The sequence below is a fragment of the Microcebus murinus genome, chromosome 5 (assembly GCF_040939455.1).
Source record: "Microcebus murinus isolate Inina chromosome 5, M.murinus_Inina_mat1.0, whole genome shotgun sequence".
NCBI lineage: Eukaryota > Metazoa > Chordata > Mammalia > Primates > Cheirogaleidae > Microcebus > Microcebus murinus.
This window is the reverse complement of record NC_134108.1, coordinates 1948045-1975631: the sequence shown is the minus strand read 5'-3', so window position 1 is coordinate 1975631 and position 27587 is coordinate 1948045. Positions and strand designations below refer to the sequence as shown.

Below are 27587 nucleotides of genomic sequence, written 5' to 3'. Positions count from 1 at the left end.
CAATCATTCTCATTGCTTTGTAATTTCCAGGAAGAAACAAGAAATATTCCACAGACCAATAATTCTGAAACGAAAAACATTTGCATCTGAGATTGAAATTATCGGGTGACCTAGTTACATAAGCTGCCTTCCTTCCTCCACCTTCTCTGCCAGCCGCCCCGTGCGCTCTGCAGCGGGCCGGGGGAGGCAGGCTTGCGGTGGGGCGGCTCTCCCCACGCCGCCCACCCGCGCGGGGAAGAACCCGGGCGCTGCCTGGGGCAGGGCGTAGGGCACGCGTGGGAGCACGTCCTCGCCCTCAGTCGGCCCGGCGGCCGTGGACTTGTGAAGACCCGAGAAGTCTGAAACTAAAAGAGGAAAACTCTGCGGCTGCCGGTTTGTGGAACCAAGAGGTCCTCCTCGCATCGGTGAGTTTTTGTTTTGTCTTGGAATACAGAGTGTGTCGTATTTCTCTCGTCTTAATAACGGGTTTGTGCTTTGATGGTGACAGCATATTGTGAAAGTTTATGTCAGCAGGTCATGCATGCATTGGACACTTGTTTATTTAGGTGACTTAAGTCACGCCAAGGAGAGAGAATACACACTGGGTTCTGTTGAGTCGGTTACTGCTACACACGGTTCTAGAGACTCAGACGTGCTGCTTTGGGCAGTCCCGACAGAGACCTGGCAGGTGCGGTGGTGCTGCTGCTGGGAAGCGCTGGGGAAACCAAGTCACACCATCTGGATGTGCCGGGATGGGGGGTGGGAGGACCTGAGTCCAGTCTGGCTGATTCCAGAGTCTGGTCTCTCTCGTGGACAGCAAATCCCACCCGCAGGTCACTTTGGACCAGCCCTGGGAAAGAACCGTAGGAATGTTTGCAGAGAATCTTACAATAAACCGTAGCCGCCTTCGGTCTATAACCAGGAAGAAGAGGCGGGGATCCTACAGACCCAGATTTAAGGCGCCTGCTTCGCTTAGCGTCCGAGCACCGGGGGGCCGCGGGGCAGCAGAGCGTGGGGTGCCGGGTGGGGGGTGGCGTGGTGAGGCCCGGCGGGGGCTCACTGCCTGGGGACGGGGGGCACTGATGCAGGGGGCAGGGAAGGAGGCAGGTGAGGAGAGGGCGGGTAGCCGGGGTGGGGGAGGAGAGAGGCAGGTGCCGACTCACGGGGTTGCCGGGGCAGGGGTCTCCGGGGCAGGGGTCGCCGGGGCAGGGGTCTCCGGGGCAGGGGTCGCAGGGCAGGCCTGGAGCCGGCGCCGGGACATGGACAGCTGCTCCGGGAACGTGTGCACCCGGGTGTGCTTAGGGCCTTACTTAGGGGCTGATTCCGGGAAGTCCTTCATGCCGTAGCGTCGGAACTACAGCTTGTTGTGGCATCGCCTTCCAAGTGAAAGTGACAAACAGGCGGCGATGGGTTTCACTGTGCTGTGGGTTGACGTGCTTGTGTGACTTCACAACACTGAGGCTCCGTCCGCACGGCCGCGTCGGGGGCGCTGGCCACGGTCTCGCGTCCCGTCCTCTCCTATCAGAGGAACCCTGTCTGCCCTCCTTACCTGGAGGTCTCTTACCTAATGACACCAACCGCCCGAGAAAGAGGAAACGGACGCCCAGAGGCCCGAGCCGAAACTGACACGGCAGCGCCGGGGCGAGGCGGCGAGTTTCTCCCAGGGGAGGCGCTCAGGTGCCAGTGCTGCCACGCGGGCTGCTGTTCCGGGCGCGGTTCTGGGGCGCGGGGCGCTCTGGCTTCCCAGGCCGGGGCCGCTGGGCGTGAGCGGGCACGTGACGCGGGGCGGGCGGCGGGCGGCGGGCGGGGTGGACAATCCCCGAGACACAGACCGGCGGCTCGGGGGTCCAACGCGGGCCGTTGACCGCGCAGGCAAACGCCGGCCCGAGTGTGCGCAGGCCCTCGGCGTGGATGGGGCGCCGCTGCGGACGGGGAAAGCGCGCGGCTACGGCCGGGCAGGCTGGACAGCGCCGGCCTCGGTCCCGGACGGCCGGGGACTCGCTGCGCGTCCCAGCAGGATGTTCGCCCATCAGGGCCCAGATATAAGATGCTTGAAACGATCAGTTGAAAGTTCACCCGGAACCAGCGTCGGCAGGCGCTGCTGTGTTGCTGAGGGTGCCGCTCGGCCCCCAGGGCACCCTCGGTGTCTGGAGGGGACCCGGGTGGGGCGCAGACTGGAGCATGGGGGCTCTGACCCAGGGCGGGCGGGGCCTGTGCAACAAGTAGGCTCCTTGCTACTTCTTGAAATGCGTCCATCTGGGGCCGGCTGAGAAGGTGGGGGATGGAGGAGGAGCTGGAGCGAGGGAAGGGGGAGCAGGCCAAGGGAGAGGCTCCAGGGCAGAAAGACCACGGGGCGGAGGCTGCCGGGACGGGGTGGGGGAGGCCGCTGTGGCGGGGAGGGGCCAGCAGGGCAGCGGAGATGGGCGAGGTCTCCACCATAGACCCAGGCAAGACGCCAGGCGGGGTCCCCCGCGGCCCCCATGTGTGGTCCCCTGGGGCTGGGCGTGCCGGGGCTCTCTGGCAGCATCTTACCGTTCCTACCAGCCCCCCGCCCCCCACGAAATTTGGCGTCACCTGGACTCCCTGCTGCACGCAGCCGTCGGTCTGAAATTCTAGGGGCTGGCGGAGAGAGAGGCTTAGAGTTACAGACCACGGGCACTTGGCTGAGGCCTTCTAGATCCTTCCTGCCTCCGTGTGCCTCCCGGGGAGCAGCCGGCACCCCTGAGAGGGGCTCAGAACTGCAGGGTCCGGGCCCCCAGGCCCGCTCTGTCGGAACTTGCACTGAGCGCCGTGGGTGGGGGGGAGGACGCCGTGGACAGAGGTCCACCCGAAATCTGTCCTCCCAGCACAGAAAACCAACCCAGTTCATTTCAGGGGCAGAGGGGGAGGTGCTGTTTAAATTTTATTTTAAATTTTTTTTTAGTTAGCCAATTAATTTCTTTCTATTTCTAGTAGAGACGGGGGTCTCGCTCTTGCTCAGGCTGGTCTTGAACTCCTGACCTTGAGCGATCCTTCTGCCTCGGCCTCCCAGAGTGCTGGGATAACAGGCGTGAGCCACCGCACCAGGCCCAGAGCTGAGCGAGGCGCCCTTTCCATCCCAAACCTCTCGCCAACTGCCAGTAACGCCGGCCCGTGGCATTGCCCTCACCGTGGGCGCACGTCACCTGCTTTCATTTCTGTAGCAGCGTTATAAGTCAGCGCGGCGGTTCCCGGCAGACGGGGGGAAAGGCCGGCCCCGAATCTGGGTCACTGGTGTGCCGCGGCTCCGTGGGGCCCCCGCCCTGTGCTCTGCCATCAGTCTGTCCCCAGGGGGCCTGGGCGGGGCTGCCTGCGCAGGGGGAGGGTGGGGGGGGGAGGCGGCTTCAGACAGGTTCTATTCGTGGGGTGAGCTAACATCAGAGTCACTCAGCCGGAGGTGCCCAGCGTGAAAAGGGTGTGCGGCTTTCAGATTTCTTTTCTGGTAGATGAACAGACGTGTTAGCACCTTTAAAGATCACCGCTGCCATACCTGCATAATTAGATGCACAGGCGACAAAATAAGTCGTTCTCCTTTGGTCCTGTTGCCAGGATGAGTCTTTCGGTTTCTGCAGAAGAGGCTGAAATTATTTGCATATCTCCTCTCCTCTCCCCTCCGGCGTCGCCACGGCGATGGCTGGTGCCCAGGGGCCGTGCTGTCCCCACCTGGGCCCGTCCACTCTGCAGTGGGTCGGAGTCCCTGGAGAGCAGGCGAGGGGCCTCTCTGCTGTCCTGGCGCAGGCAGCCGACCCGCCCATCCTGCCCGCAGGGGACGGTGTCCTGGGAGTTTTGAGTGAGACTGAGGAAAACAGGTGTCCCTGGAAGTGGGTTTCAGAGCTGCCCAGAGCTGTTTCAGGGACCTCAGCCATCTCAGGCCGACAAACTGTGTGCTCCGTGTTCCTGGCGTCCAAGCAGGTCTCCTGCCCAGCAATTTAGGGTCGTTTTGATTTTTTTCCCCCTTGTCATTTTCTATATCTGACGGGAGTGCAAAATAGCATGTTCCCTGTCTGGAAACTGACCAAGAAAGAACTGGTCACAGGAGCGCTCAGACAACGAAGATGATCAGGAAATATCCACATGGTGCTGTTCTTTTTCCCCTCGGTGAACGCCAGGGACGGTTGCTGTAATTGGTCCTTTTTCTGTTCTTGAAAATTCAGTTTCATTACACAACCAACGTATCTCATTAGTACACATACAGACAGCACGAGGGTAGAAATAAAATTCCGGACCGAGCACGGTGGCTCACCCCTGTGATCCTAGTACTCTGGGAGACAGAGGCGGGCGGATCGTTTGAGCTCAGGAGTTCGAAACCATCCTGAGCAAGAGCGAGACCCCATCCCTACCAAGGATGGAAAGGAATCAGCTGGACAACCAAAAATATATAGAAAGAATGAGCCGGGCATGGTGGTGCATGCCTGTAGTCCCAGCTACTCGGGAGGCTGAGGCAGGAGGATCTCTTGAGCCCAGGAGTCTGAGGTTGCTGTGAGCTAGGCTGACGCCACGGCACTCACTCTAGCCTGGGCAACAGAGTGAGACAAGAAAGGGAAGGGAAGGGAAGGGAAGGGAAGGGGAAGGGGAAGGGAAAGGGAAAGGGAAAGGGAAAGGGAAAGGGAAAAGGAAAGGGAAAAGGAAAGGAAAAAGGAAAGGAAAAAGGAAAGGAAGGAAAGGAAAGGGAAAATTCCGTTTCTTACACTTCCGCCTCCTAAACAGCCACCCTTACCATTTCCGTATCCTTCTTCCCGGGCTGAACTCCGGCCACAGATTCGTTGGATTCTCCCTTTTCTTTCCAAGTTTTCCTAAGAATGAGCTGCTTCCGGGACGCTATGGCCAGAGTCAGATGCTTCCTTCTGGAACCTCGAAGAAAATGTCTCAGAGCGGCCGCTGTCACACAGCCCACTCCGGATTAGAAACCCCCTCCTCCTCCTAGCCCATGGCCCCGGGCGAGTGAGGAGAGGGACCGGGGTCACGGCGACTTCTTCAGAGCAGGGCCGGCGCCAGGATTGGGAGCCGTGGTGCCCGCGGGCGCGAGTGGGCGCGGCCGCCTCTGCCTTCCGGAGGGGCTCTGGGTCCCGCGGCCAGAAGACGTCGGGAGGTGGGAAGGCCGGAGCCCTCCTGCGTCCGGGAGAACATTCTGGAGGCAGAGGCTGCAGCTGTGGGTGCTCCTTCCTAGGCTGCTTTGCTCCTTCCCAGATTCTCCGGACTCGCCCCAGCCGCGGGGCCCTCCCAGGGGTTCCCCCTCCCCCACCCTCCCAGGGATTCCCTCCTCGCCCGCCTCCCGCGCTTTAGTTTTGGGTCCAGTTAGCCTTGCAGGCTGGGTGTCTCCTCCGGAGGCGGCAGAACCTCCCCCTGCGTCTCCCGTCTCCACCCGCGGTGCGGTGGGCGGCCAGCCCGGAGCGCCCGGTCCACACTGGGCGGCCGCCGGCCTCCCACGCGGGCTCTCCGGCCTCGGTTTCCGCCCGGCTCTCTGAGGATGAAGCCCCTTCCCCTCGGACTCCCCCTGCCCCAGTCCGGCAGGCAGCCCCGCTCCTTTCTCGGGGTCCTGGTTTCCCCCTTCCCCTCCCTCACCTCAGCGGCACCGGGGCGCCCTGACCACCCAGGAGCCGGGACGACCACATCCTGGGCTGACACCAGTGTGACGGCCTGCCGGGTGCCCGGCGCTGGCCTGGCTGTGGCACCGAAGGTCCCACCCCAGGAAGTCCCCGAAAGATGGGCGTGGTGGGTGCCCGGCTCCCGCGCCTGGCGAGGAGGTGGGGAGGACGCCGCGGCCACCGTCATGGGGTGTGGGTGCCGCCCCGGGCCCCGTGCAAGGAGCACTGTCCTCAGTGGCCATGGCCTCCACCCACTCCAGGTGGACCTAAGCCTGACACACACGGCCTGCTGGGACACCGCGCTCTGCGCACGGCACGGACCCTGTCCAAGAGAGGCGGCCAAGTCTGCATCTTTGCCCACCGCTGTCTCTGCGTCTCTGCACACCTCCATCTCTGTGTCTCTCCCCATCTCCGTCTCTCTATCTCTGCCCACCACCATCTCTGCGACTCTGCCCACCTCCGTCTCTGCGTCTCTGCCCACCTCCATCTCTGTGTCTTTGCCCACTGCTGTCTCTGTGTCTCTGCCCACCGCCATCTCTGGGTCTCTGCCCACCGCCATCTCTGGGTCTCTGTGTCTCTGCCCACCGCCATCTCTGGGTCTCTGTGTCTCTGCCCACCGCCATCTCTGGGTCTCTGTGTCTCTGCCCACCGCCATCTCTGGGTCTCTGTGTCTCTGCCCACCGCCGTCTCTGGGTCTCTGTGTCTCTGCCCACTGCCGTCTCTGGGTCTCTGTGTCTCTGCCCACCAGCACTGCAGCTGAGGGCAGTATTGGCTCAGGCTACAGTGTGGCGCGTGGCGAGTGGGGTGTGGTCGAGTACGTGGGGCAAGGGCCTGGGTGTGGGGTGTGGCGTGGGGGGTATGGGGCGTGACACGTGGCGCGTGGGGCGTGGCATGTGGGTGTGGGCGTGGCGTGGGGATGTGGGTGTGGCACTGGCGTGGGGCATGGCATGTGGGGCATGGGCGTGGCGTGGGGGTGTGGGGTGTGGCACGTGGTGTGTGGGGCATGGGGCGTGGCGTGGGGGGTGTGGGCGTGGCATGGGGGCGTGTGGCATGTGGGGCATGGTGCATGTGGCGTGTGGAGCATGGGCGTGGCATGGGGGTGTGGCGTGTGGGGCATGGGTGTGGGGCGTGTGGGGCATGTAACGTGTGGGGCATAGGCGTGGTGTGTGGTGCGTGGCATGTGGCATGTGGGGTGTGACGTGGGGAGTGTGCGTGGGGCATGGCTTGTGGGGCATGGGGCATGGCATGTGGGGCGTGGCATGTGGGGCGTGGCATGTGGAGCATGGCATGTGAGGCGTGGGGCTGGGGCATGGCGTGTGGGCCTGGGGCGTGGGGTGTGGGGCATGTGGGGCGTGGGGCGTGGGGTGTGGGCGTGGGGCATGGGGCATGTGGCATGTGGGGCGTGGGCGTGGGGCATGGCGTGTGGGCCTGGGGCGTGGGGCGTGGGCATTGGATGTGGGGTATGGGCGTGGGGCATGGGGCATGTGGCGTGTGGGGTGTGGGCGTGAGGCGTGAGGGGCATGGGGCATGGGGCGTGTGGCGTGTGGGGTGTGGGCGTGGGGTGTGTGGGGCATGGGGCATGGGGCGTGTGGCGTGTGGGGCGTGAGTGTGTGGCGTGTGGGGCATGGCGTGTGGGGTGTGGGCTTGGTGGCGGGCTCCTCGCTGTCGGGGACGTAAGAGCGCAGTGCTGGCCGCGCTCCGCGACTCTGTGCTCTCTCTGCTCTGACTGTGCATTTTCCAGAGTTTTCTGTCGCCATGTCTTGTCCCCGGCCCCGCGGTAAGGCTCTCACCTGCACACGCGATCAGACACTGATCCCCAGAGCACCCCGTGCACACCGGTGAGGCGGCCCACGGGCCGGTTCTCCGTCGCCTCCCTAAACATGCCGTGTGTCTCCGTGACCGAAACCCCTCTGGCCGTGCCTTCCGCGTCTCTTGTCCCGACTTGGTTTCTCCTCCCGCTCAGGCAGCAGCCCAGGCTCCCAGGGTCCGAGGCGTCTCCGAGCTCGGCCGCGACCTCTCTGTGCGTGACTAGCCCTGCGCCTCCTGCTCCGGCCCCTCCGCAGGGTTCTCACGGTGACCATGGTGACGGCGGCACCACGGAGCTGCTGCGCCCCAACCGCCGTGTGAGGTGTGCCCTCCGTGTGCGTCTGAGCGTCCTGTGAACCCTTCCAAGTCGCACCCCCGTCTTACGGACGGGGACACGGGTGCCCCGGCACGCGGCTGACGCGACTCTGGAGTCACGTCCAGACTGTCTGGGACCCTCGGTCACACGGCTCGACGTCTCACAGTCTGTGTCCCTTCCAGCAAAAGTGGTTTCCTTGCCTGGCAGTCCAGTTCCTCGTAGTTTCTCTGTCTTCAGTGTAGGCACAAGTCGGCAACTCAGAAGTGTGTTCCAGCCCTGACACTCCCAATTCCGTCCAGGCGGAAAACCGGGCCTGGCCGTGACGCCCTGCTCTCGCTCCTCGCTGGTTTAGAGTGACCGGCAGCCTTTCCCTCCTCTCCACGGCCGCTCAGAGGGGCTCTGGGATCGGAGGACGTGGCTTTGAGCCGTGGCTCTTGGTGTCGTTGGGTGTATGAACTTGACGTCCCTTGTTTCGGTTTCTCGTGTGTCAGCTGGGGTGACTGAGACCATACCCGCCTGTCTAGGCTTGTGGTGACACATCTCGGGCTCGGCCCAGAGCCCGGGCACCCGTGGTTAGGGCCACCCGTGACCTTAGGCAGGGCTGCTCCTGGGGCGGTGTGCCTGCCTCCTGCACCCACGCCCCTGCTCACGGGTGTCCGTGTCTTCTCGTGGTGCCTGGAGCTGCAGGCCTGACCCCGCTGGCCCTCTGCCCTCCACTGTCCCCCCACCCCCACCCTCGCTCCTGGTGCTTGTCTCCCCTCCCCCACCCCCCACCAGCCGGACCCTCCCCACCCGGCCCGGCCCAGCTCTGTCTCCGTCCTGTGAACGGGACATTCCTGTTTCCTCTGCGTTTCCCCCACGCAGGCTCGCCGCCTATTCCCTGCTGCTCATGTCGTCACGTGTTTGTGCCTCAATTTCCCAACTCCGTAAGCTCCTTGCAGGCAGCACATGGATGGCGCGCTTTGGGGTCTCTGACAACGCCCGGCCCGGCGGTGCAGGGCCTGCAGTGGCAGAGTGCTGCCCCCCGGGCCCAGACCTGCAGCCCGGGCTGTGAACAGGGGGATATGCCACTCGAAATCTCTGCAAATTCCGAAGTTGGAGATGTCAGCACAACTGGCAATGCCCCCAGTAGAATGCATCTTTGTCCCTACTGGGGGATTTGCTGAAATAGTTTCTTGCTTTCTTTTTTCTGTTTGTTTTTCTTTCTTTGAGACAGAGTCTTGCTCTCTTGCCCGGGCTAGAGTGCCGTGGCGTCAGCCTAGCTCACAGCAACCTCCAACTCCTGGGCTCAAGCGATCCTCCTGCCTCAGCCTCCCGAGTAGCCGGGACTACAAGCAGGCGCCACCGGGACTGACTAATTTTTTTTTTCTTCAATGTTTAGTTGTTTGGCTAATTTCTTTCTATTTTTAGTAGAGATGCGGTCTCACTCTTGCTCAGGCTGGTCTCGAACTCCTGACTTTGAGCCATCCTCCCGCCTCGGCCTCCCAGAGTGCTAGGATTCCAGGCCACTGCGCCAGGCCTGCAGACATAATTTCTTGCATAGCCTTGTCGTATTTCTTTGTGGAGGACAAGAGAGAGCTCCAAACCACGTGGCACAGATGGGACCACGCAGGACTCGGCGTCCGCTGTTTTTGTTTTGTACGGCCTGCACCGCCCGCCCGCAGCTCACCACTCTGGTCTCATGTCCTCCCGCTCCCAGCCACGGTGCTCGCTGCAGGCTTTCTTGGGGGGGGGGGGGCGCAGGCAGGGTGTTTTTTTGTTTTTTTTTTTTTTGAGACAGAGTCTCTCTTTGTTGCCCAGGCTAGAGTGAGTGCCGTGGCGTCAGCCTAGCTCACAGCAACCTCAAACTCCTGGGCTCGAGTGATCCTTCTGCCTCAGCCTCCCTGGTAGCTGGGACTACAGGCATGTGCCACCATGCCCGGCTAATTTTTTTTTATATATATATCAGTTGGCCAATTGATTTCTTTCTATTTATAGTAGAGACGGGGTCTCGCTCTTGCTCAGGCTGGTTTTGAACTCCTGACCTTGAGCAATCCGCCCGCCTCGGCCTGATTTATTTTATTTTTAAGATAGCTTCCTTACTTCAGAAGTTTTGAGTGCACCAGGAAGAGTTAAAACCTGTTGCAGTTGTTTATCTGGGCTTAGCAAACCGCCTCGCATCGTGGTGGCTTAAAACAGCGAATTGTCGAGATCTCTCAGGGCTCCGGGTGTCGTCGGGGCCCAGCCGAGTGTCTCCCAGCCAGGGTCCCTCGCAGGGTGGCTGGAGGCAGGCCGGTGACCCCTGCGTGGCCAGCAGCTGGTGGCCCGGCCGCTGTCGGGCTTGCAGGGACCCTCAACCAGAGTGAACACCTGGCCTGTCAGTGGGGGTCACTTCCTGGATCCCACAGGCCTGCGCAGTGGCCAGCAGACGTGTGGCGCTGGGCTGTTGGTCGGTGAGGGCCGAGGGAGGTGCCTGGGCCGTGGCAGGAAGGCACCTGTGGCCGTGACGGGAAGGCACCTGTGGCCGTGACGGGAAGGCACCTGTGGCCGTGACGGGAAGGCACCTGTGGCCGTGGCGGGAAGGCACCTGTGGCCGTGGTGGGAAGGCACCTGTGGCTGTGACGGGAAGGCACCTGTGGCCGTGGTGGGAAGGCACCTGGGCTGTGACGGGAAGGCACCTGTGGCCGTGACGGGAAGGCACCTGTGGCTGTGACGGGAAGGCACCTGTGGCCGTGATGGGAAGGCACCTGTGGCCGTGGCAGGAAGGCACCTGTGGCCGTGGTGGGAAGGCACCTGGGCTGTGACGGGATTGCACCTGTGGCAGCCACACCTGCATCAGCAGGTACCAGTCACCTGCCTGTCCATCATCCTTTGAGGTTGTCTGCAAAGTTGAGAAGACATTAAATCCTTTGTCATCCCTCAAAGAAACTCTCAGCGTAAACTGTGGGGAGGTCAGCTTGCCAGGAAAGCTGTTCGTTTATGTAATTGCCGTCTGAGATTTTAAAATTTGAGTTAGTCCGAGATCTGACATACAGCCAACACACGTGTCCTAAGCACACACCTCCCTTTCAGGCTCCTCCTCCCTCACGGCGCGGCGGCGTGTCCTGGCTACGTGGCCCGGGGCCCCCTTTCTGAGCTCCGCGCCGGGCGGGCGTGGCACCCTCCATGGCGTCACCGGCGTGGCGGCCACGGGCACGTGGCTCTCCTGAGACGCCTCAGCGGGAGTTCTAGGGCTGTGGCTGAAATGCTCACTCGCCACACGGTCCCCGGCCTGCGTTCTGGGTGAATGTGTCACGTTTCCTGTCACATCTTCAGACTGGAAAGTTGTTCATGTAAAAATGCAAAATGCTCTTAGCGCACTTTCCAGAGAGGTGTGAACAAGCTGGGTCTGATGACACATGATTTGGACATTGCCTTGAAATGCGGAAGAAATGCTGGGGCAGCGGCCAGCGGGGGCGTCCAGCTCCGCCGTGGGCAGGCGCAAGGGGCCGGGCCAGGGCAGAGCCCACATTCCCCGTCCGCCCTTCCCCTCGGGCAGGAGGATCGGGAGGACCTTCCTGGGGACACTTCTCCCAGCCCTTCTCTCTGCCCTGCGGCCTGACAGGTGGCTGCCGCCTCCGGGGGCGGGAACGTCACTGTTTTCCTGGGAAGGGCGAGTAATGGCCCTCCTGGGTCCCGGCCTTTGTGTGGCCGCACAGTGGTGCTTTTCTCAACCTGCCACATGTCTGGTTAATGTACTTTCTTGGTCCTTAGAAAAGGTAGACCTGCTTTTCTTCTTCTTTCTGTTTTTTCCAGGCAGGTCATTTCCAGGAAAGGGTCAGAGGGGAGCGTGGGGACACTAGGTGAGAGCTGGGCTGAGAGCACAGGGTGCCCCTGATGCCCAGGTGGCTGGGGCAGCCCTCCTGCAGGAAGGGTAAGCCCAGGGTGGTATGGCAATGAGAGAAGGGGGAGGAGGAGGAGGAAGGGGGGGAGGAGGAGGAAGAAGGGGGGAGGAGGAGGAGGAAGAGGGGGGAGGAGGAGGAAGAGAAGGAGAAGGAGGAGAAGGAGGAAGAGAAGGAGGAGGAGGAAGAGAAGAAGGAGGAAGAAAAGGAGGAGGAGGAGGAGAAGGAGAAGGAGGAAGAGAAGGAGGAGGAGGAAGAGAAGGAGAAGGAGGAAGAGAAGGAGGAGGAGGAAGAGAAGGAGAAGGAGGAGAAGGAGGAAGAGAAGGAGGAGGAGGAAGAGAAGAAGGAGGAAGAAAAGGAGGAGGAGGAGGAGAAGGAGAAGGAGGAAGAGAAGGAGGAGGAGGAAGAGAAGGAGAAGGAGGAGAAGGAGAAGGAGGAGGAGAAGGAGGAGGAGGAAGAGAAGGAGAAGGAGAAAGAGAAGGAGAAGGAGGAAGAGAAGGAGGAGGAGGAAAAGGAGAAGGAGGAAGAGAAGGAAGAGAAGGAGGAGGAAAAGGAGAAGGAGGAAGAGAAGGAGGAGAAGGAGGAGGAAAAGGAGAAGGAGGAAGAGGAGGAGGAGAAGGAGGAGGAAAAGGAGAAGGAGGAGGAGAAGAAGGAGCAAGAGGAGGAGGAGGAGGAGGAAGAGAAGGAGAAGGAGGAGGAAAAGGAGAAGGAGGAAGAGAAGGAGGAGGAGAAGAAGGAAGAGGAGGAGGAAGAAAAGGAGGAGGAAGAGAAGGAGGAGGAAGAGAAGGAGGAGGAAGAGAAGGAGGAGGAAGAGAAGGAGGAGGAAGAGGAAGAGGAGGAGGTGGAGGAGAAGGAAGAGGAAGAGAAAGAGGAAGAGGAGGAGGAGGAAGAGGAGGAGGAGGCTGGACAAGCACAGGGAGATGACTGGGCTCTGGCCGGGCAGGGTCCTGGGTGGTCGGCCGGTCCCCAGGGAGGCTGGCATGGGGCACAGGCCATTCTCCTGGGGACCGGCCGCGGGAAGGGGAGGTGCCTGAGCAAGGCATGGTGAGCCCCGGGGAGCCAGGCCGCGTGGGCAGCGCAGAAACGGGAGGCTGGTGGCTGGGGGAGGAGCGTGAGTCACCCCTGTGGCTTTGTGGCCCGAGTCTTTGCTGGAGAGTTCTGTATTCCCCGAGGCCCCGTTCACAACAGCCCGGGTGTGAGCAGCTTTGTGATTTCTAGAATCCTTTTATTCTCTCTCTCTTTTTGAACACTTACACCGAAAAATAAATTGTTAAGTGACTCCCCAGCAGCTGCTTTCCCCTGTCTGTCCGATGACAGGGGGGCCGGCCCCATGGCTGTCCTCGTGTCACGTGAGGACCGGGTGCCCGGCGTCTCGGAGACCCTGCTGCTGCCCTCAGACCGTCCGCAACAGTAGCCCACACTTCTGAGCGCCCACCGTCCCCCAGGCAGGGCTCCAACCTCTTCCTGTTGACGGGCCCAGGTGTCTCGGGACACTCTGAGGTTAGAGCTGTCGTCTCTATTCCAGAGGAGGAAACTGAGGCATGGACAGGCCTCAGCAATGCTTCCGCAGCTGCATGGCTGTCGGGGTGGACCCAGGGCTGAATCCGGACGGAAGGGCCCCAGAGCCCGTCCACTGCCCCGCACGGCCGCGCCCACACGTCCCCAACCCTGCCGGCCAGCTTGCAGGGCGGCCTCGCTCCCGGGGGACACTTGGGTGAAGGGGTGTGGAAGCCCGGGTGTGGCCTCGCCGCCTGGCCTCCCTCTCAAGGAGCAGCCACGCCTCCCTCTCGAGGTGCCCACCTTGCCCACCTTGCCCGTGGCTTTGACTGCGGCTCCCAGGAATCGCGGGATCAACTAACGAGCTGCAGGACGCACATGGTTAACCATTCGCATCTGGGCAGATAGGCGTTGCTTTTCAATAGGAAGTGGTAATGCACAACTCGCTCTTGGCCAGCGCTAGCGTCTCCCTGCTTCTTTCTTAATGACCAACGCAAATGCGTCTCGTCGGCAGGCGGGCATCCATCCCGTCGCTGCCGCGGGGCCAGGAGAGCCTGGGAGAGGAGCGTGGCGGACGGACAGCCCGCTGCGGGTCGCCGGCGTTGCCCAGGTGAGCAGGCCCCGGGCCCCCTTCCGCCCTCCCTTCAGCCATTTAACTTCTGCGCGGCCCTGTTCTAGGACAGGCATGTTAGCCGTGGAACTGTTCTGCTCGTTGATCTTCCAGAACGCGGGCATGTTGACTGACCGTGCTTGCACTTAGCAAAACGAGGACTTCCTTTCCTGAATGCACTGCCCTTATGGTTGCAGTAAGAGGACTGTGTTGTCAAGAAACAGGCTTTCCCTCTGAGTGCACAGTGAGTGATTTTACTCTGATTGCCTTGAGCTGGGGCTTGGGTAGTGGTTTGGGCACATCTTGCTCACAGAGGAAGTACCTGCAGGGCATCGGTCCGGAGAGAAACACAATTCTTTATTTTACCAAGTACATAAAAATGTCTTGAAAAATTAAAAATTAAGCTACGAAATATTTTGAAGGCAGTAAGTGATTTATGCAATGCAAGATGACGAGTGTGCATCTTGGGGAGCCCGTGGTGGAGTGGGGGGGCTTGTGAGGGGATTATCTGAGAGGCACTGACCGGGTGGGGGTTCTCAGGAGACCAGGGCCACGCGGGCAAAGCTCTGGTGGACGGCAAACACCACAGTGGTCACAAAGTCAACGTTGTAGGACTTAAAGGAATGCATGGTGATGTTAAGGAGAGTCCAAGCAGCAGCAGAAAGTAGATGTTCCAGAGATCAGACTGTAGAGGAAGGGAAATGCAAAGCCTTAACTAAAGTTGTAGTTGAAATGGTTAAAGATATGATTTCTGCAAATAAAAAAGAAGACATGAAAACGAGCTTCCAGAGAGGCAAAAGAACCCCACACAAACGCAATAAACAAATCACTGGGAAAAAACCCTTCTGGCCTCCTGCTTAACCACCGTGCTCAAAAGCAGAAGGAAGCCGGGCTCGAGTTTCAGCTGCACCGATGTTTGTCTGACAAAGTTAACAGACGGTGCGCCCGTGATTCAAGGGAATTTTGAGAAGACACATTTATGGACCTGTTGTCTTGTGTGAAATTCTGATAGCAATGAGATGTTTGAAAGTAGATATATTATTTAAGATCTTGTGGGAAATTCACAGCATTTCACTAAGATCTGCTAGAGACAAAGAGAATTAGGGTGGTGGGTAAGAGACAGCCATTGGGTGGTGGGTAAGAGACAGCCATTGGAAGCCTGACCGGTACTCTCAGTGCTTGACGAGCCGTAGTTTCCCACCTGTGAAATGGGTATGTGGTCCACCTGGAGGCTGTGTCAGTCGAAAGAGGTAACAGTTGTCAAGCTGTGAGCCTAATGCCCAGAATGTAACTAGAACTTAATTTAGAGCACATGCACACACACATGCACACTCATGCACACATACCTATGCACACACACACACGCACACTCATACACAATGCACACTCACATACACATGCACACATGTACACACATGAAAAACACATACACATGTGCACACACGTACACACATTTATACAACACATAAACATGCATACCTGTATATACAGATATACATGCACATATATATACATATATACACATGTGCACACATAAAGGCATGTGTGCTTATGTGAGCAAGCACACACGTGCAAGCACACATGCACACACATATACAATGCACACATACACACACATGCACATGTATGCACCAATATACATGTATGCTCACACACTCTTATTTAGCTCTTGCTCCTTGTCTGGCAGAGCCATCGCTATCTATGAAAGTAAGAAGAAACTTAAAATCTTCTGACTTAAACACACTGTTAAACTAGTTATTAAATGTTAATGAATTAAACATTTAACACAGTTTTTCTTACCAAAAATACTTTGGTAACTATTGCTAACATTTTCCCCACGTTTAATTTTCTCGGGTAAAGTCCTCGGTCAGACAGACAGACCATGGCGGCTGCTCTGTGGCTCCTGCCCCGTGGGCCCCTCTCCTCTTGGAGACCCACTTCCTTCCTCTGCAGCCTCTCTGCCACCACCCTGGTCTGACACGGAGCCGGCCAGTGATCGGTCTCCCTGGGGCTTAGGTGCAGTGACCCCCGTCCTGGGGCTGGGGGTCTGGGGCGAGGGCTGTGTCTGGAGAAAGGACGCTGTGGCGGGCGGTCCCTCCCCCTTCCTCTGGCTGGTTCCGCTTTTAGCAGAAGGTATTATCAGGTGTCATTTTCATTTTTGAATGAGCTAATTAGCTATTACTTTCCAAGCTACTTTCTTCTGCATTTTGGACCTAACAAAAATGGTACTAGGAAGCCACATCACTTCATCACAATAAAAATGTGTTAACATTTGAAATACTATGTTAAAAATGTTACTCTAGAACAGGCGTCCTCCAACTACGGCCCACGGGCCACATGTGGGCCCCCTAGCACATTTGTCCAGCCCTCTGGGTGTTTTTGCCGCTACTGCCTGTCCTGCTTAGCAGCCGACCCGTCCCGGGCCCACAGTGCGCACTCTCCAACGGTCTGGGGGACGGTGAACTGGCCCCCCCTGTTTAAAAAGTTTGAGGACCCCTGCTCTAGAATTAAGTTTTTCTTACAGTAACACTTTCTTTTCATGTGTGGTAACAAAACCTTTGAAATGTTAAAATCGAAAGGCAGAAGCTAAGTGATCACTTGCCATTGGCACACATTTAATCTCCATTGGATCTTGCACATTTGCATTTCATTGCAGAGAGTAGTACATTGATATGATTTCCAACCCCGAGTGCAAAAGTCACACGAAAGGGGACCCTGTCATTATGCACCTCTGAGAAAGGAAGTAAAGCCACTGGGAGACCCACTTTTTAATGGACGTTGATTTCCAAGTCTACAATGTGTACACGACGGGAAGGGGCTGGCCCAGGAGTTAGAGTGAAGCCCGCACGAGTGTCCCCATGGGTGCCGGGTGACCGGACTCGCTGCCAGTCCGGGGCTGGCGTGGGGAGCAGCCGGCTGCCTCGAGATGAGCCCTGTGTCTGCTTTGGTGACCCCCTGACCACACGCACCGGTCAGGCCGTGGCAGTGCTGGGGAGGGACACTGAGGCACGGTGACCCAGCGGGGTGCCCCTATCTCCCTGTGTCGTGCTGCCTGGCACAGGACTGGTCCCTAAGAGCTGCCCGACCTGTCCTTGGATGACCAAAGGCACAGTCCTCCGGGTCAGCACGGACTCAGAAGGCTCTGTGGGCAAGCAGGTGTGGGGAACGGCGACTTACTCCAGCAGGGCTCTGCAGAGCCCCGGATAAACGAGCTCTAACAGGAACGTGCCAGAGGAGGGTGCAGTTAGTGACTGTTTCCCGAACTTACTGAACCACAGAGCCATCCTTCTCCCCACTTCCCCTCGGTTTCCCTCCCTTTTCCTGCCCAGAATATTTATGGGAACTCGCTTTTAAATGCTGGTCTGTGCTAACCATCTAGTCCCTCGGTGCTTGAATTCCCTATCAAGCGACAGTTCCTGATTTAATTATAATCACGCATGAGAGTCATACAGAGACGGTGTTAATGCAGAGAGCTGAATCAGCCAAGCAGACGCCCACACGATCTGTAGGTCCTACCTGACATCCAGCCTCGCTGAAGACAGGCGGATGCCAGACACAGGGAGGCAGCCCTGTCCTGGAGGGCCCAGGCCGTGGGACACAGCTCACCGACAGCATGATTGACTCAGGCTAACATAAGGCACCGTGCGCGGTGCGCGTGAAAGCCTTGTTCCCTAAGGCCCCCCAACTTTGCCCATTGGGCACACAGTTGGGACACCTGTGTGACGAACCCCCCAGCCTGCCGTGGACCCTGCTCTAAGAATCCACAAAATCCAGGCTGGTGTGCAATAAGCCACCTGGACACACAGGTTTACTCTGCTTAAATGCACCTTTAAGACAGGGACTGACAGGTTTCTTCTCACCCGTCAATACTGTCTGCACATGTCCAGGAGATCTGCTCTCCTTACCCACTCCTGGAAGGGGTGAGTGGCAGCCTGCTGTTAACCCTTTCCTTTCCACAGAGCCCCTGCCCAGCAGTGCTGATTCCGGGGGTCAGATCCACCTCAAGTCCAACAAGGACCCACCCGCCGGGGTGTGCAGAGAGTTTCCTGCATCCTGAAGTAGCCCGTGCCATGTACCATTAGCTCAGTATTTGTTTATGGTCCCCACTCACCGGCATAGTCTACCTTTTGTGTGTGGAGGGTGAGCCTAGACCTTCTTTTCAGTGGCAGCCTGGCCAGCGACGATGACCTTATTTCTGCCTGGCCCCTCCAGTTCTCGGGCTAAACACCCCCAGCTCTGAAGGGGAACACTTTCTCTTCACCACCGGGACACCTCGCTTCCGCCGACTCCGGGGCTCGTTTCTCCCGCGGCCCATGCAGCCTCGCCGAGCAGTCCTGCCCAGGGCGGAGTGCCCCCAGCTGTCACTTCCTGCATTCTCAACCCCGTGGTTTTAACAGCGTGGCCTGAATCTTAAAAACTCGTCTGGACAGGCAGCATTCACTGAGCACGCACGAGCTGCCTCACCAGCTGCCACGCATGCAGTGGCTCACACGCCACACGTTTGTCCCCGAACAGTTCTGCAGGTCAGGAGCCTGCCGCGGGTGTGCCGGGCTGGAGTCGGGTGTCGGAGCTGCGCGCCTGGCCGGGGCTTCTAGAGGAGAATCGGTTTCCTTGCTCAGTCTTGCGGGCAGAACCCAGTTCCTTGAGGTCGTGGGACCGACACCCCATCTCATGCTGGCTGTGAGCGGGGGGCCTCCCAGCTTCCCAAGGCAGCCCACGTCACCTGGCATGTGGCCCCGCTTCTGTTTCCAACTCCAGCAACGAGGTTCAGCCTCTCCCTCCTCCTCCTCCTCCTCCTCCTGCCTGGGGTGAGATGGACTCTTCCCTTCTGAGGGCTCAGGATTACACGGGACCCACCTGGGTGCAAAGTCCCTTTGGCCCCGTGAGGTGACACATGTGTAGGTTCCAGCAATTAGGGCACGGACACCTCTGGGGCCATGATTCTGCCAACAAGCCCTGTGCCCTGCGTCAGACGCCTCAGCATCTGTGTGTCTGTCATGCGGTCTGAAAGTCCTAAGGGGTCAGGTGGGTGAACGTCTGGGCCCGCGCGAAGTCAGTTCTCTAGCCAGACACCTGGCTGTGCTCACACAGGACTGAAGCACCAGTCCCTTAGCGAGCATACGATTAATAATAAATAAAACTCTCAACATTGCTGCTGCTGCTGCTGCTGCTGAAATGTCTCTCTGTATATGTGTAGTTGGTTCTTTAAATCCAAGAGCAGCATCTTCTGTTTCCCTGCTGAGTCTCACCACGTTAGATCTGACCCGTGGTTTGATTCTGTCCAGGGTGTTTCTCATCCAATGCATTGATTGTCACTCTAGGCTTCTTGACACCTTCAGACCCGATGGACCCCTCTCCCCTGCCCCTCTCCCCTGCCCTTCTCCCCTGCCCCTCTCCCCTGCCCTTCTCCCCTGCCCCTCTCCCCTGCTCCTCTCCCCAGTCCCTCTCCCCTGCCCCTCTCCCCAGCCCCTCTCCCCTGCTCCTCTCCCCTGCTCCTCTCCCCTGCCCCTCTCCCCAGTCCCTCTCCCCTGCCCCTCTCCCCAGCCCCTCTCCCCTGCCCCTCTCCCCTGCTCTTCTCCCCTGCCCCTCTGCCCGGCCCCTCCCCCCTGCCCCTCTGCCCTGCCCCTCTCCCCTGCCCTTCTCCTCTGCCCCTCTCCCCTGCCCCTCCCCCTGCCCCTCTCCCCTGCCCCTGCCCCTCCCCCTCTCCCCTGCCCCTCTCCCCAGCCCCTCTCCCCTGCCCCTCCCCCTCCCCCTCTCCCCTGCCCCTGTCATCTGTAGACACTCCCACGGCTGCAGCCCAAGCATCACGGGGTCAGGGAGGGCCTCGGCCCCTGGCAGGCCACACAAGGGCAAGCCGTCTGACTGCGCTCGCACCAGATCGTGCTTCCCCCTCTCCATCGCCTGTAAGTTTCAGGTTGAATCACAGATCTGCAGCGTCTGCGGCAGCTCCCGCACCTGCAGTCCCGTGACCAGGCGGCTTGCAGATCAGCCTGACAAAGGCTGTTAGCAGACCGTGCTGACCCCACCGCTTCCATTCCACTCTCTGCTGCTGTCTTCGGGGCGCGCCTCAGCACCCACAGCGCCCGGCCCTTCTGTGGGAGGCGCTGCTCTTCTCTCCCCACCAAGATGAGTTTTGTTTTTTTTTTTTGAGACAGAGTCTCACTTTGTTGCCCAGGCTAGAGTGAGTGCCGTGGCGTCAGCCTGGCTCACAGCAACCTCAGACTCCTGGGCTCAAGCAATCCTCCTGCCTCAGCCTCCCGAGTAGCTGAGACTACAGGCATGCGCCACCATGCCCGGCTAGTTTTTTTCTATATATTTTAGTTGGCCAATTAATTTCTTTCTAGTTTTAGTAGAGACGGGGTCTCGCTCTTGTTCAGGCTGGTCTTGAACGCCTGATCTCAAATGATCCTCCCTCCTCGGCCTCCCAGAGTGCTAGGATGACAGGCGTGAGCCACCGCGCCCGCCCCCCACCCCCAGTGAGTTTTGAAATTTTCCGCACCAGCTCCGAGCTCCTGGACCTCCCAGGTATCTTTCACTAGAGCTGAGCCACTTCACTTCAGCATTCTCTGCATATTTTTGAAATGAACTTTTTTAGAAAGCGTACAGAGATGCAAAACAGGAATCAAGCGATTCTGCTGTGTCTAGTTGTCGGAGTGTGTGGCAAAACCGTAGCCCACGAGGCGTGCCTTGTGGCGAGTGGGAATCCCGGGGATGTTTTAGACTGCAAGAGGGCAGTGTGGTGCCCCGCTGCAGCCCGTCCACCTGGTGCCCTACTGGCCTGAAAGGATCACGGCCATGAGAGTCTAGCACGCAGGGGCGGCGGCAGTGAGTGACCGAGGGCCACAGTCAGTAGTTTCCTTGAGGCCACCGGACACGGGAAAAGAAGGCTTTTAACTGCAAAACCAAATTGAATAATATGATACTGCTAACGTGTATAGTCATGTGATCCCCCCCTTAGAAATTCTGAAACTCTTCCTCCAAAGGACAGTCTGAAACAGTTTGTCCTACAGAGTCTCTATACCAATTGGTTTTGCAGAAATATTCTTATACCCGCTGGTTTGAGAAATACCTGCATGTAAATTCCAAAGGTGAGCAAATTACTTTCTTTTCCTTTTTTTTTTTTTTTTTGAGACAGAGGCTCACTCTGTTGCCTGGGCTAGAGTGCCGTGGCGTCAGCCTAGCTCACAGCAACCTCCAACTCCTGGGCTCAAGGGATCCTCCTGCCTCAGCCTCCCGAGTAGCTGGGACTACAGGCATGCACCACCACGCCCGGCTAATTTTTTCTATGCATTTTTAGTTGTCCAGCTAATTTCTTTCTGTGTTTTTTTTTTTTTTTTTTTTTTTTTTTTTTTAGTAGAGACAGGGTCTCTCTCTTGCTCAGGCTGGTCTTAAACTGCTGAGCTCAAATGATTCGCCTGCCTTGGCCTCCCAGAGTGCTAGGATTACAGGCGTGAGCCACTGTGCACAAATTACACTTTAAGAATCAGTTGAACTAAAAATGTTTTACACGTGACTTAATAACATCAAAATAAGAGCCGGCAAGAGTGAAGGTAAGGTCTCGGCAACGTGGAGGTAGAAGGTGATGACGCTCAAAGACCAGGCAGAGCCAGACCCCGGTGTCGGGCAGGCAGCCTCCCAGCACCCATCTGCTGGGTCACTGAGGAACGGACAACAGGTGTGGTCACTTCCCTGTCTCCCTCATCTGCCACTGGCACATTGCAGAGTATTTTGTTCTCAGTGCATGAAAGAAGGCACAGAAGTATCTATTTGAAGACTTCTTAATGTCTTTGCCATCAAAATTTTCATAACAAAAAAATGCACAGCTTGTTCCTGGAAAGAGCTGGCGGTTGCTGCGTGAGACTGGAGGTGACGGGGCGCTGTGTACAGGGTGCTCACCTGTCGCCATGGAGCCCGGGCCAGCCCGTTGCCAGCACAGTTTCCTCAAAGCGATTCACACCGATTTTGCAGCGACGGCCGTGGTTTGGGGCAGGCTGAATCATCTCCAATCACTGCGAGCGGCTGGCATGCAAGCAACCGCGGCCACAGGCCTTCTGCGGAAACCCTGATTCTCAGCCTCGCAGCGCCGAGTCTGTCATTGCCAGACCTGTGCATCGTCCGTGCCTGACAGGCACCTGGTGCTACCCTACTCGACGTGGAGGTCATGCATTTTGGCTTACTGTGACTTATTCTGCCATTCTAATCAGAAATAAGGGTAAATTAAAGGAAAATTAAAATACTATCTCATTAACAGAACTTAATTTAGGCCGAAACCTCTCCTTTTTTTTTTTTTAATTTGGTGCCTCTCACTAATACTGCTGGTTAATACTGGCGCTGGTTATAGTATTTGTTTATCTGGCAGCTTCTTGGAGCCAGGGTTTCTGTTTGATTCAACTTCGTACTTCGGTGCCTGCCCTCAGCAGGCATTCCGTAAACACCGGTGGAGCTGAACTAAGTTGAGTTCAGAGGTGTCATGTGTCACAGCGCGGTGGAAAACATAGTTCCGACGGCACGGTGTGTGTGCCGAGCCGCCCTCACGCTCCCTTCCCGCAGCTCCCCGCCACCCCCGCCCCTCCGAGCAGCGGCCTCCTCGCTGACCGCTCAGCTGCCACCCGCTCTCCCGGCCCCTAGCAGCACCCCTGCTCGGGGCTCCCCACAGCAGCCAGGTGCCCCTCCCCTGGCCGGCGCCCCCTCCCCGTTCCCTTGCACCAACCAGCCCTTCCTCCCATGGCCCTGGGAACCTTCTGGAAGCCCTCAATGCTCAGGAGTGGCTCCTTTCTGCGACCTTTCGTAGCACCTATGGTCTGTACCCCACATTTGCATGGACGGGTATGCAGTCGTTTTTAAATTAGCTTTATCGAGGCATGATTTATGAACGATAAATGTCGCCTACTTGAAGTATGCAGCGCAGTGGGTTTGGCACACGCAGACGCCTGTGCCCGCAGTCATGACATAGAGCGGTCTTTCCCCACGACATTGCTCTGCCCCACCCTGCCACTCTCGCCACCCGCCACCCACCATGGTCCCCAATTTGGGTCCCGCCGCCATTGTTTTGCTTTTCCTAGGATTACCTGTGAGCGGAGTGATGCTGAACTGCGGGCTCTTATGTCTGCATTCATTACCCGGCAACATGCTTTTGAGGTTCACGGGTGTCGGGGCGTGTGTTACAATAGCAGCTCCTTCCTTTGCATTGTCGGGTAGTGTCTGTCACACGGAGGGGCCACAGCTCGCTTATCTGCTCACCGGCCGACGGACGTTGGGATCTTTTGCAGTTTGGGGCTATTAAGAATAAACCTACCGTGAACGTGTGCACATCTTTCCATTTCTCCCGGGTCGGCGTGGGTAAATACGCAGGGGTCAGTTGCCGGTTTGCGTGTAGGTGCACATGTCAGCCTCGCTGCTGTCCCCGAGTGGCTGCGTGGTCTGTCACCCCCACCAGCAGAGCCAGAGCTCCGGCTGCACCACATCTGCGTCCACACTTCCCGTCTGCCCGGTAAAGTTAGCCTTTCTGGTGGGTGTGAAACTGTATCTCTTTGCGGTTTTAATTTGCATTTCTCTAATGATTAATGAGGTTGAGCCTGTTGTGTGTGTGTGTGTGTGTGTGTGTGTGTGTGGTTTTGCCATCCATGTATTTTCTTTGGTGAATTGCCTAATTTGCACGTTTCCCGTTTCTTATTGAGTTCTTTATCTTTTTGACAGTGCATTGTAAGAATTCCTCGTATATTCTGATTAGAACCTATTATCACCTACAAGTTTATAAATATTGTTTTCCATTCAATGGGTTGTTTTTTTTTTCTTTTTTCCTAAGCGTCTTTCAAAGAGCAGAAGTTTTTAATTCTGATCAAGGACAACCTCTCAACTTGTCCTTACAGTTCATGCTTTTTGCAATTTATATAAGAAACCCCCTCCATTCCCACTCACAGAGATTTTCTTCTGTGTTCTTCTAGAGGTTTCATGCTTTAGCTGTCACGTTTAGAGCCACAATCCATTTGAGTTCATTTTTGCATATGGTGTGAGATAAGGAGTGAGGATCAAGTTTTCGTATGTGAATATCCGGTTGTTCTGGGACCACTTATTGGAAAGACTGCTCCTTCTCCCCTGAGTTACCTTGGCACCTCAGTTGAAAGTCAGTCGACCATCTGTATGTGGGTCATTTCTGGACTCTGTGTTCTGTTCCACTGACTTATGTATCTGTCCTGACAACCAGCATCACGTTGTCACGATTATAGTTATATATAAATTTTAGAATCAGCTTGTCAGTTTCTACAAAAAGTCCTGCCGCGACGTTGATTTAGTTTACGTTGTATCTGTGGATCACTTTGGGTAGAACTGACATCTTAATATTGAATCCTTTCATCCTAAACATGATGTATTTCTCTACTAATGTAGGTCTTATTTAATTTCTCTCAACAATGTTTTGTGGTTTTCAGCATATAAATCTTGTATGAATTTTGTTAGATGTATCCATAACTATTTCATCTCATGTTTTTTGACACTATTATATGATATATATATATATGTGTATGTATGTATATAGTTTTAATTTCCAACTTTTGTTGCTAGAGCATAGAATTACGACTGAATTCTGCATATGGACAGTGTCTAATCTGATGGTAATACCGATCATGTATTTTTCATTTTACATGTTGTATATGTCATGCACACACACACACACCTGTATACATGCACTGCTAACTCACAGAGCACATAGCATTTCCTGCTTCGCTTGTTCTCCTCCTCCCAGGGGTCATAATCCTGTGATGCCCAGTGCCTAGCGTCTGAAAGTCCTTATTATGTTTTGTAGGATTTTCTAGTCATTTAATGCAGTAGGGTATTTTGGTCCCTGTTAATCCATTGTGGCTAGAAACTGAAATCCTATAGTTCTGTTTTTTTAATAAATTTTTTAATTTAATTTAATTCTTAATTTTTTTTTTTGAGACAGAGTCTCAAGTGGCTCTGTGCTATGGGCTCTCAAGTGGGCTCAAGTGCCATGGCGTCAGCCTAGCTCACAGCAACCTCAAACTCCTGGGCTCACGCAATACTCCTGCCTCGGCCTCCCAAGTAGCTGGGACTACAGGCACATGCCACCATGCCCAGCTAATTTTTTCTATTTTTAGTTGTTTCACTAATTTCTTTCTATTTTTAGTAGAGACAGGGTCTCGCTTTTGCTCAGGTTGGTCTCAAACTCCTGAGCTCAAGCAAGCCTCCCGCCTCAGCCTCCCAGAGTGCTAGGATCACAGGCTTGAGCCACGGAGCCTGGCCCATAGTTCTGCTTTGATTGCTGCACTTAATCTGATTGATACGATTACCTCCTCACATGCTTTTGCAACACAGGGGCTCTATATTATGCATCTTCTGCATGCTCTAAAGCACTCAACTGTATACTGCAGGCAATTGCAAAAGTGCGGAGGTGGCTCCATGCCTTCCCCGGGGAATGGGGTTGAGCAAGCAACAAAAGATAAGAAATATGTTCAGAAAATAATGCCAGGTTGAATTTTGTGTTATGCCGACTTCCGCCCCAAAATTTTGTTTTCCATGTTGACTCTATAAACGAGGACGGACACGGCACCATGTGAAGGGCCCTGCAGGAAGTTTCCCTTCTGCACCTGAGGCTGCACCTCCCTTGCTCCCTCCTGACCTTGCCAGGCCCCGGGGGGGAGAGAATCAGGTCTAGAGGGATGGGGTGGTGGGTGGCTGGGAAGCACCTCTGACATGGGTAAGTCACATCGGGCCGCCAACCAGGTGGGGTCAGGCCCCCTCGTTTGTGGGAGATGGGGGCAGGGGTGGCAGAGGCCACGCGGCCTATGCACGAAGCCTGGAGAGTCTGCCGTCCGGCGCTTTACGGGAAGGGGCTGCTGACTGCAGCTCTGAACGCGCAGTTTTACGCGCGGGAGCACGCGGCGCCCTGCTCAACCGGGGTGCGGCGCTGTCATTTGCCTCTCTGGCTGTCTCTTAACTGCGTGTGTCTTGCTTTCTTCCGTCCTTAGACTCACTCCTACCCCCGTGCTTTCTCCGCTGGTGAGCCGGAGGGATCGAGCCACACGTTTTCCCCCCTATGTTATCTCTGCATTTTTGGCCCAGATCAAGTACCACCATGAGTGAGGTGAGGATTTATTTTGTTGGTGGGGAGCATCGTTTGGGTTCATCGCGGCTGCTGGAAAATTGCACGGCAGCTGTTTAACGGCTCTGTCTTTCGTTGCGCCCCAGGACTCAATGAATTTCAGCGACGCGAACCTCTTCACGGAAGATTATTTTCCGTCCGATTACAGCAACGACACGTACGTTGACGACAACTTGCTGTGTTCCCTGCAGGAGGTGAGAGACTTCTCCAGGCTGTTCGTGCCGGTCACCTACTCCCTGATCTGCGTGTTCGGGCTCGTGGGCAACGCTCTGGTGGTGGTGACCTTCGCTTTCTACAAGAAGGCCCGGTCGATGACGGACGTCTACCTGCTGAACATGGCCGTGGCAGACGTCCTTTTCGTCCTCACCCTGCCCTTCTGGGTAGTGAACCACGCTGCCGGGGCGTGGGTTTTCAGCAACGCCACCTGCAAGCTGGCGCGGGGCATCTACGCGGTGAACTTCAACTGCGGCATGCTGCTCCTGGCCTGCGTCAGCATGGACCGCTACGTCGCCATCGTGCAGGCCACCAAGGCCTTCCGGCTGCGGTCCAGGACCCTGCCGCACAGCAGGGCCATCTGCCTGGCCGTGTGGCTGCTGTCCGTCCTGATCTCCAGCTCCACCTTCACCTTCAACCAGAAGTACCCCCTGCAGGGCGGCTACGTCTGCGAGCCCAGGTACGACGCCGACTCGGACCCCATCAAGTGGAAGCTGCTGATGCTGGCGCTCGAGCTCCTCTTCGGGTTCTTCGTCCCTCTGGCCTTCATGGTGTTCTGCTACGCCTTCATCGTCAGGACCCTGGTGCGAGCTCAGAATTCCAAGAGGCACAGAGCCATCCGCGTGATCGTGGCGGTGGTGCTCGTGTTCCTGGCCTGCCAGATCCCTCACAACCTGGTCCTCCTCGTGACCGCCGCAAACCTGGGCCGCGCGAACCGGGCGTGCCCCGGCGAGAAAGCCATGGCCTACGCCAGGCACGTCACGGAGGTCCTGGCCTTCCTCCGCTGCTGCCTCAACCCCGTGCTCTACGCTTTTGTCGGCCAGAAGTTCAGGAGCTACTTTCTGAAGATCATGAAGGACCTGTGGTGCGTGAGGAGGAAGTACAAGTCCCAGGGCTTCTCTTGCTCCAGGATGCACTCAGAGGCCTTCGTCTCCCGGCAGACCAGCGAGACCGCAGATAACGACAACGCGTCGTCCTTTACCATGTGACGTGCAGGGGGGAAGGTGACTGTCCCTGAAGCATTGGGGAAACATACTGACATACTGGTAGCTGTTATGCTAAAAAAAAAAAAAAAAAAAAAAAGAAGCAGCAGAAGCAGAAGAAAAGCTCACGGCCAAATATGCATGGGAAAATGGGAAATCTGGAAATTAAACGAAATGAAGCAGGTGTCTTTCCTGCAGGATCAGGGACTTGGTGCTCACGGCTGCGTGCTCTCTGCGTGGGGAGGCGGTGAGCTCCCCCAGGCAGCGTGTCCCAGAGTGCTTGACGAGGACCGTGCGGCCTTGTGGCTCCGCGGTGTGTTAGGGGACCGGCGTTGCACGCAACAGACTCTAGGAAACGCTGGGTTAAAGTGGGTTGTTGGCACAGGTAAACATCTTCAGAAATGTTCACGCAGCGGCAGCAGCATTTGTAGCCCACAATTTCTTCTGGTTCTAGCACAAAAGGGTCACATGGTTTGGAAAAGCAAAGCAGAAAAAGCACACAGAGGCTCTCACAGAACTCCTTTTAGACACACGTGTAAACGTTTTATCTATCAAAATGTTCGCTCTTGCGGATTGTAGGTAGCAAAATAGGCCAGTGTTTT

General features: G+C 57.0%; 1 protein-coding gene across 2 annotated transcripts; it reads left to right on the top strand.

Moving 5' to 3' along the window:
- Positions 1-137: 137 nt before the first annotated feature.
- Positions 138-27088, top strand: CCR6 (C-C motif chemokine receptor 6). 2 transcript variants are annotated; one of them, XM_012776818.3, is made up of 3 exons: positions 138-404; positions 25656-25771; positions 25981-27088. In XM_012776818.3, exons 2-3 carry the CDS (start codon positions 25724-25726, stop codon positions 26989-26991), a joined length of 1059 nt encoding a protein of 352 aa, XP_012632272.2. In that variant the 5' UTR covers positions 138-404; positions 25656-25723; the 3' UTR covers positions 26992-27088. The 2 variants fall into 2 exon arrangements, with proteins under 2 accessions (XP_012632272.2, XP_012632270.2); XM_012776816.3 differs by having other exon boundaries at positions 25876-27088.
- The last annotated feature ends 499 nt before the right edge of the window (positions 27089-27587 follow it).

What these genes read in the sequence shown, in the direction of transcription:
- CCR6 (XM_012776816.3), top strand. Translation starts at nt 25,724, where the DNA reads ATGTTATCTCTGCATTTTTGGCCCAGATCAAGTACCACCATGAGTGAG. An exon ending in CAAGTACCACCATGAGTGAG is followed by an intron (nt 25,772 to 25,875) that starts GTGAGGATTTAT and finishes GTTGCGCCCCAG; the next exon opens with GACTCAATGAATTTCAGCGA.